The sequence below is a fragment of the Chenopodium album genome, chromosome 7 (assembly GCF_948465745.1).
Source record: "Chenopodium album chromosome 7, dcCheAlbu1.1, whole genome shotgun sequence".
Lineage (NCBI taxonomy): Eukaryota > Viridiplantae > Streptophyta > Magnoliopsida > Caryophyllales > Amaranthaceae > Chenopodium > Chenopodium album.
In genome coordinates this window covers 69,406,875-69,418,192 of record NC_137840.1, presented here as the reverse complement: position 1 = coordinate 69,418,192, position 11,318 = coordinate 69,406,875, and the positions used below count along the sequence as shown (strand labels likewise).

General features: G+C 30.3%; 1 protein-coding gene across 1 annotated transcript; it reads left to right on the top strand.

The window, feature by feature from the left end:
- The first annotated feature begins 1,762 nt into the window (after window positions 1–1,762).
- LOC145639319 (IAA-amino acid hydrolase ILR1-like 6) lies at window positions 1,763–11,303 on the top strand. The gene is made up of 4 exons (XM_081690533.1): window positions 1,763–2,397; window positions 7,465–7,590; window positions 9,915–10,355; window positions 10,440–11,303. The coding sequence occupies exons 1-4, from the start codon at window positions 1,897–1,899 to the stop codon at window positions 10,800–10,802; spliced, it is 1,431 nt and encodes a 476-aa protein (XP_081546659.1). The 5' UTR covers window positions 1,763–1,896; the 3' UTR covers window positions 10,803–11,303.
- The last annotated feature ends 15 nt before the right edge of the window (window positions 11,304–11,318 follow it).

The window sequence follows — 11,318 nt, the reverse complement described above, 5'->3', positions numbered from 1 at the left end:
GAAAAAAAATAATACGATTAATAATTTAAAATTTATATTAAATTTTTATATGTAGTTTTATCTTTTAAGAGTTACATATATCATCACCCTTAAAAAAGGTTGATTGTGTAAGAATTTAGATTTATTATATACATATAATCCCACAATATAATATATATGGACAACAAAAATAATCATAAATCCATTACTAAGCAACATAGTGGAGAACCAAGCAATAATTACGATAGCCAAAATTCAAACAGGACCCACTCATCACCAATCCACTATCACTTGATCACTCCCCACAATCTACACTAGCACGAGCCTAATTAACTTACCACCTTCCCAGAAAAAAAAAAAAAAAAAAATACAAATATATCTGTATATACTACGTATAAAAAAAATTACCGACTTTAATTTTTAAATTTTTGATTGAGTTAATCCTTTAATATTTACACTAAAATTGTAGATGTGTTCATATAACTTAAGCAAAGATGGAATATTTATAAGAGTCTTGTATTTTCACTTGTAGACTATTCCATTCAAAATAATAAGTATGTACTATGTATACTTTGTATAAGTATAATTTGAAAAATATAAATTGAAAATCAAATTAAAAGGGATTTTGTCATGTTATATAATCTGAATTGCTAGATGATCGTTTATTTGAACATAAGATGTGGATATATGGTAGCTCCATTTTCTAGTAGATACACGCAATTAGCTAGTGACTTTCTACTTAATTTGAACTTTTTATGTAATATTTATGATTTTCAATACACACAATCTTCATTTACATAATTAAACTAATTAGAAATCATAATGCCTTTTTTTTTTCTAGAATTTATTTTTGCATGAATTAATATATCTATCTCATAAAAATCTTCTCGATTTTTTTTTGAAATAAGTAAATATAAAGTGAATAGAATGAGTATTTTTTTTTTGCAAGTAAGTTGTATTGTCCTATTGATTCAGAACCTCTAATAAAATAGCTCGGTCTAGATTAATAAAGTAGACATTTTGAAAGTGAGATATATGACTAATTTGTTACAAGTTCAACTAAAAAACTAAAAGAAAACTAACATAAAAGGAGAGAAAAAAGGGTGAGTGAAACCTAAGCTATTGTTTGGATAAATTATAGGCTATAATATCAATGTTGTGCGTCGCTCAAATAGGAGTATTTCTTTACCTAAGGTTTAGAAAGGAGTTAAGAGGGTTTAATGGATCAGACACGTACTCGCTAGTTTGATTGAGTGTGGTTTGGAATCTTTTTTATAACCTGTCAAATTTTCGTTCATTATAGAGTATCAGGCTTGCCATTATTAGTAAGATCACTTAGCCATTACAAATCAAAAAATGCTTTAATTGACCATTAATTTTTTATTCCGTAATTAAATTTGATCCTTGATTTACTTCTCCAATTGATTGCTTTTTTGCCAAGCCTATTTTAAACCTAGCTAGTCCTTATTCAAAGTGAAACACATAAAAATGATTTTACCTCATTCCTAGATTGTGAGTGACTAAGCGCACATAATTCATAACTTCATATTGTTGTTGTTGAAATGAAATTATTTTTATACATTCTCTATTAAATTTCTTTAAAACTACTAATTATTACTTAATCGAACTTATCTTTACAAAATTTAAATTGTTTTTACTCAATATTATATTTAAGGTGAAGTGAACCAGACCTAATACAGAAAATTGTACTACCGAGTAGTACTTAAAAAAAAGGTTTCTATCCCTCCAACAGTCTAAACCCACGTGATCTAAAAGACTAAAACCTCTTTTTGCTTTTATAATTTTCTCCCCTCTTAACACAACTGCTAACTTAAGTCTTCTATATAATCTAACTACTTTGCCTCTTATTTTCTTACTCTTACCATTTTTTTTTTCTCTCTTATTTGTTTCCTTACCATGAAGCAAACTTCACCCAACTCTTTCTCTCTTCTAATCATACTCATAGTAATCATACTAACATTCACATCTTGTGACAACATCACCGCCGTCGAATTCATCCGATCATCATCATCATCATCATCGAACACATACTTCCCAAGTAGCATAACCTCCACCACTACTACCAACAAAAACCATGTAAACAATATCAAAAACAAAAGCTCGGCCGCCTCGAGGAGCCACCTCGAGGCGGAAGCTCCACCGCCTTCGGACATCCTTAAGGCGGCGATGAAGCCGGAAACGGTGGGGTGGATAAAACATGTTAGGAGAATAATCCATCAAAATCCTGAATTAGCCTTTGAAGAACATAATACAAGTGCTTTTATTAGAGCTGAATTAGATGAACTTAAGATCTCTTACAAGTTTCCTTTGGCTAAGACCGGTATTCGTGCTTGGCTTGGCACTGGTGGACCCCCCTTTGTGGCGCTTCGTGCTGATATGGATGCTTTACCAATACAGGTTAGTTGGTTAATTACTTTTATTTTCACCCTCCTTAATTAATTCTTAGTTCGCAACTAATTACTTGTTGATTTTATCGTAATGTTATCTGTAACCCTGACCAATTATATCGTGACATCGTGAATTATTTTAAGACAGGATAATGGTTAATGACGTCATAAATGTTTTAATGGGGTCCTCACTAGTTGTTACTTTCCTAAAAATAGAAAGTGACATGATAGATACTTAATATGGTCCTAACTTGTCGTTATCTTAATTTATATTTTTTTCAACATACGAGGGTACGGTACTACAAATGTGTACTTCTATGTTTACCGGTATGGATTATAGGTGTATTTTATTATGTACATAAACCTCGTAGGGATTTACTATGGTAGTGTGTCACACAACATGCATAAAGTTATACTCATTTATTTTGTAAAATTTATTTTAGCATGAGAAATATTGCTTCTCTTTCACATGCAATTATTTCCTTAGAACTCATACCTTCTTTCCTCAGATCTATGTTTAAAAAATGTAATTTAGTTTCTTAATTAGATTAAGAAAAATTGTGCTCCATTCCTTAGTTTCTAAGGAGTTTTATTATATATGTAAACATCATTATAGAATTAAATCATTAGCTATTGATTTTGAGCCTATAATGGCCATAAACAAATTAAATGGCTAACCTTTGTCCATAAAATTTTGCCCCTTTTCTCCCAGATATTATGACACGAGCAAATTGTAGCAGTGGCTCTGATTTACTATTCTTTGGGTCCCATGCAATTAAAAATTAAGTAAAAAGACAGAAAATTTACCAGAAAAAGTTGCATTAGGGTGACCCCATTAAACCTCAAAACCAAACAGGATTTAAGTTCAATTTTGGAAATTCGATTTCTTATATGAACGGTCATAATGCAGGGTCTATTCTTTTCAGTTTATTTTCAGTTTAGTTTAATTTAGTTTAGTTTAATTTTTAATTTTCTTCGCTCATAAAATATTCAGTTCTGTTCAGTTCAGTTCAGCTTAGTAAATGAGAATAGACCCTAAACTCAATCGATATTGTTAATTCCTATACAAATAATCAAAATATGTGACAACGTAAAATAATATGACGGTTATATTAAATCTTTCTAACCAAGTACAGAGTAATAATTTAATTATCGTTTTAATCGAGGATTAATAATTAATGAAAAAGAAAAGGGAGATGATACTATTTTATGAGCATACCTCATTCTTGTTTTGGATTAAGGTCTTAATTAAAAGAACCTTACATACACTTCTAGTAACTAACAGAATCTAACTTTAAAACTTAGGGGTCCATGAAATATTAGTTTATATAAAAATCAGTGATCTGTAATATGTTTCATTAAATTCAAATCAAAGAATAATATAAAGTGGGACGACCATAGAGGCATAGATGTTTAATGAAACAAGTTTTCTGTTTATAAATTATAAAATATTAGCGTTGTTGTTGACTTATTATCTAATGATTAAGTTGGGTGTACTAATAGCATCTTCAATGTTTGTGATCTATTTGACGGTAAAATTATCATTTTAAGTTGCTTTTTGCTTAGAAAATGTTAAAGTGTTACGAGTACTACACTAGTACACTTTGTAAAAGTAGAATTACAATTGGTTTAGTGAATTTGGTTATTTATTTATTTATTTGAGTATATATATAGTTATGAATAAAAAACTTTCACCCCCTCCATTCTTAGAAAATCTTCCTATAGGATATATATTAATTGCATTATGCAATATTATCTTTGATCATAAAATAAATTGAACTTTGCATAAGAGAGATGAACAGTACAGTGAGTGTATATGAAATTTATATTAAATCGAATCAAACAAAATTCAAAACTATGTACTTTCTTTTTATCATATATATATTTTTTTGACGGTTTCAAAATCATGTACTTAGTATTTCTAGTTATAAGTTATAACATAGAATTTACTAATTATGATTGAATTGAAGTTTCAAACTTTAATTTCACCAAGTTAAATAATGGCAGAGTATACAAACTAGATAGTGTCAAACTAACAAAAAAAAAAAAAAAAAAAAAAAAAAAAAAAAAAAAAAAACTTAATTAGACTTATTGATTAAGGTCTTATTTTATTCACCTTATTTTCACTTATTTTGAAGAATATAAGCTCGAATGGAATTAATTAGCTGATAAGAAATAATTCCAAATCAGAGTTCATATAAGGAAATTCTGATTTTACCGGACCACCAAAAATTAAACCGATATTGGCTTTTACCAACTATTTTTTATTGTATTTTATTTTACCACCACAAAAAACCAAATATTGTTTTCCATCACCTGCCTTTTTTTAATTATTTTATTTCCGTGTTAAAAACATGATCTCTTGAGATTTTGAGGGTCATTATTTAGGCCCAATATGAGGTCAAATTTGACAAAAAGTTTTTGAAAACTCCCCGTTTTGCGTGTTTTATGCAAATTGAGGTATTTTTAATTAAGCAAAATGAGGCACTTTCGATAATTTTTTTTGTCAATTTTGACCTCAAATCGGTTCCTTTAGAACCAAAATAACTCTCAAAACCTCTAGAGTTTGTGGCACGACAATCGAAAAATAAAATTAAACTGTTACATTTAACGGTTTTCCTGATAGCTGGTGGTGAAAACCAAATTTTAGATATTTTTTTTTTGTGGTGGTAAAAGCCAATATCAAGTTGTTGGTGATAAAAATCAAAATTTCCTTTATATAATTACCAATTAAAGTTTAATTTTACAACTTAAATTAGATTATGTGTTAAGATAAGTAATAATCAAGAAGTTCTCGTCAAACAAATTTTTTTTTTTAAAAGGATCTTGCTAACAAACGCTAGGATCTTGCTAACAAACGTCCCCAGGGCGTTGGATAAGTATTTAAAAAATTGCTTAAAATGGTATTAATTTGGGAAAGCATGACAAATCACGCGACAATCGGTGTAATTAATGTTCATTTTAATTTAATCAATCTACTTTTAGTTAGCTTATCCAACGCCCCGGGACGTTCGTTAGCTTTTGCCTAAAAAAAACAAGATAATCGAATGTTCATTAACTCAAAACTCGTACAGCTAGTATCAGTTTGTGATCATTTTATACATTAGAAAAAACAAAAACTTATTTGTGTAATTAATTAAGAGAAAAATGATACATACTATCTTAAAAAATAATAATGCATATACCACACAAACTTAAAGCGGCAAGGGCCTGTTCTGTTCACCTTATTTTCATTTATTTCAGGTGTAATAAGTTCAGATCAGTGTAGTTAAGTTCTAATAATTTCAGATAAGTTCTGATAAGAGTTATCCAAATCCAAATTACAATTAAATACTTTAATTTCTCCGTTCTTTATTACTTGACCCGCTTTGACTTTTACACTATTCACCACCCCTCCTTTGACCGTCTTTTGTGAATAATATGTAAGGAAAAATATATTCATGTATGATCTTTTTGGATTCGTCTCAATAAGTACTACCATAATATATAACTTTTATTATTTTTACTTATGGAGAATTTAAGTTATTGGTCGTTAAAGTTTTGTATTGGCAAGCGTGATAAAAGAAACAGATCAAGTAAAAAAGAACAGAGGAAGTAAGTTTTAATTTAATAAGATCTAATGAGTTGAGATAAGTAAAAATCAGGTGAATATAGAACACACCCTTAGCATATAGTAACTCATATATTAATGACATTGATGGACTAATGACATTGATCGACACATGCTTTGTCATTCTCTACTAAGTAGTACAAACTAGGATACATATTTAATGTGCATCATCAAAGCTCGCTACAATCATAGTAAGTTAGATGTTGAAATTAAATTACAAGTAAAGTAAATTTTAATAAGATGTTATACTTATAAGTTTAGATAAGTTCATATCAGTGATAATGTGGTGTATCAAACACAATATGAATTTACTAGCATAATAGTCCATTAGTCCTCTATAGAGATGTTAGATTAATATTATGTTGGTGTGCAACAAGTAGACTCATAAGCATATTTTGTGTGCATAATGTCTTTTTGGAATGTAACTTTGACCATATTTTATTAATCAATATTACCAATTTAGCCGTCTTTCGGCTAACATTAATGTATGTAACATAATATACATTTTTTTTTAATATAAAATCAAAGATATTAATAATATTTCAAGTTGCATATTTAAGCTAAATGTTGCTATAAAACATAGAAGATAAATTTAGAATGTAGTATTTATATATAGAAAATGTAGGGACAAATTTACAAACCTAAAAAGTAGAAAGTACTAAAAAGTAAAATTCTATAGGCAGTGGAAGAAGTCCCGAATAGGAAACCACTAGTTTATATTTAGATCACATGGGCATGACCATGATGTTTTGTCTCCTTTTATGAATCAAACAATTAAGCGATCGGACTTTGCTATCCAAAATATTGAGATGTTAGAATTCTTTATTTAAAAAAAGGTATTGATCTTTACAACTCATTTTTGTCTATTTTGATTTTTGAATTTTGTGATTCGTATGGTAGTAAATTTTAGAAAATGTGACAACAATTAATGAAAAAAGTAGCTAGTGCATGTTATGAGCATATGCGGAGAGTATGTATATATGATGAATTGATGATTGTGTAAAATTAGGAATATGTAATACATTTATTATTCTGTTATCAAAATCCTTGGTTTTATATATCTAAAATTAGCTTTTATTTATTTGTGAGGTATATGTACATTATTTTTACCGTTATCAAAGACAAATTTGAAGTCATGTAAATTTAAATACAATTTCAATAGGCTAGGATCCGATATAAAATTTAAAATTTAAAGACAAATGAGAATAAGTGAATTATTTGAGGATTGGATGTGTCATGTGTCATAATTTTGTGAGTGTGACCATTTTGGTAGGTTAAAGGATTCCTCAAAGCAATAGTTTGATGTGATAAAGTGATATTACTGATATATAATCAATGCTTTTTTACTAAAGTTTAACATTCAAATTGTTATTAATTATCAATTTGATAATGTGGTCACAAACCTTGGAATAAGTCCTAGCACTAATAATTTTGTTGTAGACATCTCACTACATTATATGACTGCAGGAAGCTGTAGAATGGGAGTACAAGAGCAAAAACGATGGCATAATGCACGCTTGTGGCCATGATGCTCATGTTGCCATGGTCCTTGGCGCGGCCAAAATACTTAAATCTCGTGAACATCTTCTCAAGGTAGTATGTACTCTAGTCGTTTATGGGTTAATTTAGTTACATTGCATTCATTATTCTATAATGACCGAAAAAAGTTGTCACATCATATTTTAGGAAGATTGCATTCATTCTGCAAGATTGTACGTGTCATGTCTTTGGCTATGATCGAACGTGACATTTATGGTGGTCCGAAAGAGTAATACGTACATATAAATTCATTCTCGGAGTCCTTACCAAGTTCAGCCTAATTATACATACTTGTCTAGTCTATATCAATGTCACTTTGATTATATGCTGTAATGCATGAAAATGGGCTGGGGCTAGAAATTCTTCTTTCATTCATTGCTCATTTTAAGTTCCAAATCTTTAAGCATGTGCAATGAATATACCAAGTATTTATTTGTTTGGCTTTTGAGCTCATTAAAAGCCATCAATAGAGAAATAATTGGGAAAACATAGATCTCATTAGAGTGATTTGGTTGATGTTAACAAAAGTTTAACATTCAATGTTTAGGAGAGTGATACATAACTAGTTGGTAGCCAATAACATCATCCTTTTTTTTCCTCTCCTTTTTGTCTTAACTTCTAAATGTTTTTATTCTTTTACCCACACTAACGTGGTTCTGCTATATGCCATGTAAATATATATTACGACATAAAATGTTACTTTCAAATCACATTATATCCAACAAAAAAATATATCACAGTTTTAATTGGGGTGATAACGATCTGAGATAATTCCGTGTGTCACGAGTTCTAACCTATATGAAATCTTTCAAATTATGATATTCATAATACAAAGTGATGCAAACCTAGTGTTGAAGTGATGACGTTTTCCAACCAAAGAAAAAAATGACCTTCAAAAGTGGTCCTATTGATCGTTGTGATTCAACTTGCACCTTATAATAAAATCAACAACATTCCAAAAATTCCAACTAATATGAATGCAACACTCACAATCATATATGGACAACCTTGAATATAAATTGATTATGTTGGTTTCATACTAAAGGAAATCAATTATTATTTGCTATGTATTTCTGTTTTAATCTATATCATGGACATTGAATTTTGCTCTTATCTTGTTCCACATATACATGCATTACTACTTCATTCCTATTTGTGGTTCATTTCTGGTTTCTCACGGCTGTTGAAAATGACTACTTCTTGTGGATATGACACAACTTCTAATTTTATGTCGATACGTCTCTTATCTAATTCCCTTCAAATATAGTAAGTATAATATTATTGTCTTTCCAATCAGTCACATGTTCTCGTCTGATTGTAATAATTATATTTGTAAAAGAATGCATGTATTTCAAATTACAGAGTTAAAAAAAAAGGTTATATTTTATCAACACTAATCTAAACTTATGCAAACATATCTCTTTGAGGATCAAACATAAAATTCCATTTGCCTTTAATGCAATTGTTATGGTTTTCTTAGGCCAGGTGATGATGTACATTGGTATTGGTCTAAAGTTGTTGGCGAAAATATAATAAACTTATCATAATGACTAGATTAAGGATTAAGAATCATATTCTATATGTTTTGGGGCTTCAAATGAATGGCATATTGACATGTATTATTCTCTAAGATATTATTTATGGTAAAATATATAAGCTTAATTGAGGTACATGTATGTTTATTATACACACTTTTATCATTAATTAAAAGATAATTTGTATATGTTGTTTGGATTCATTGAAACAGACAATTTATATGTTACAAAAAATATGGTTTGTTATTGTCTTTCAGTGTCAGTGATGCTTAATTGATTGCTATTTGTACAAAAATGATTACGACTTATAAGAGAATCTTTCAATTAAATATATGGCCTCATGATAGTCATGAACAAATAGTGTCCAAAACTCAAGGTTAAGTATTGAAAAAAAATTTTGATCTTTTGTTTGAAGTTGTTTTTTGTCGCAGGAGATACAATTGCCGATTATGTAGATTGATGAAGTGCCTCAATTGGCTTTGATACTACTCCATTATATTTGTTCTAACTCGATTATATTACAATGCTTTTTACTTTGATGGAGCTTGATTTAAAATAATAGAATCGGTTCAATTTCCGCCACCAATTTTAAACTATTCTTTAAATTATAAAGTTCTAGCCTTGATTGGGAGATACTGATGTCAGTGATTTGAGTTGTTTACAATTCATCAAATACAAGACTTTGTTTACAACTCTCTTGGACTACTCTCTTAGTTTTAAACTTGTATTATTGAACCAATTTCAATTGATTTTGATCATAATAATTTGATAGAATGCAAATAATTTTACATTTAGACGTTAATGATAATCTATTGCTAATTTTGATGTTACCTTAACATACAGGGAACGGTAATCCTCCTATTTCAGCCAGCAGAGGAGAAAGGGAACGGAGCGAAACAGATGATAGCAGAAGGTGCCATAGAAGATGTTGAAGCCATCTTTGGAGTTCATGTTTCCCATAATTATCCTTCAGGAACCATTTACTCGAGAAGCGGTCCATTGCTTGCTGGTTGTGGCTTTTTTAGGGCTGTGATCAGTGCTAACCGTAGTTCCGGTGGTGGCCATCAGGTTCACCGTTCTGACACTATCTTGGCTGCTTCAGCTGCAGTAATCAGCCTGCAAGGCATTGTTTCTCGGGAAGCAAATCCTTTGGATTCTCAGGTTGTCTCAGTAACTTGGGTTGATGGTGGAAACCAATTTAGTTTTGTGCCTGAAGACATTGTCATTGCTGGGACTTTCCGCGCTTTCTCTGATATGCAGAAGCTCCTACGCAGAATAGAAGAGGTACATTTTTTTCACCTTCTGTCGCGATAGTAATGAACATTCTCTTGACAGTTTAATTGACATTACTCTGTATGTTACTTGTAGGTGATTAAGGAGCAAGTGAAAGTGTATAGATGCTCAGCGACATTGGACTTCTTCGAGAAAGAATATACAATCTACCCTCCAACAGTGAATGACAATCGTATGCACGAACATGTAAAGAAGGTGGCCATAGATTTACTTGGATCGGAGAACTTTGGAATTGCACCTCCAATAATGGGAGCAGAGGATTTCTCATTCTTCTCTAAAGAGATCCCTGCTGCATTTTACTACATTGGTATAAGGAACGAGGAAGTAGGATCAACACACACGGTACATTCACCTCGTTTCATCCTCGATGAAGATATGCTCCCTATAGGTGCTGCAACACATGCCTCCATTGCTGAAAGATACTTGAATGAAAATTAATGATGCAGATTAATCCCCAAAATATTATAGTAAATTTTGAGATCTTAGAAGCTAGATTAAATCTCAATCTTTTTTTAACGTAACCCTTTTTTAGGTAATTATTGTTTTTGTCTCCAAAGTTTCTCTTCTTAGTTGGAGGTATTCTGGTACAAAGTTTACCTTTAGAAATGTAGGGTTATGTTTAGTAGCCATCATTTATAAGTGTATTTTTGTCATTGTATTTATTTTAAATGCATGAAATATATTATAACTACTGTATTATCATGTTTGATGTTTTAGGTAGCAAATTATGCAATAATAGTACTCCGTAGTCTTTACTAAGAAGTACTTATATACAAGTAACACAACTATAGTCGTAGGATATTAAGGGGTCGAGGGGGATCACTATTGAAACCAGGAGCCGGGTGCATGGAGTTAGCGCAATCAACTTGCCATCCTACAACAGTCACAAGCATAAATACTTCACTAGTATGAGAATTGACAAAGTTTAGCTAACCCTTTTGTTAAGGGTGGTGC

Coding starts and splice junctions, on each gene's coding strand:
- LOC145639319 (XM_081690533.1), top strand. CDS start 1,897: ATGAAGCAAACTTCACCCAACTCTTTCTCTCTTCTAATCATACTCATA. Junction 2,398..7,464: donor TGGATGCTTTACCAATACAG/GTTAGTTGGTTA, acceptor ATATGACTGCAG/GAAGCTGTAGAATGGGAGTA. Junction 10,356..10,439: donor TCCTACGCAGAATAGAAGAG/GTACATTTTTTT, acceptor TGTTACTTGTAG/GTGATTAAGGAGCAAGTGAA.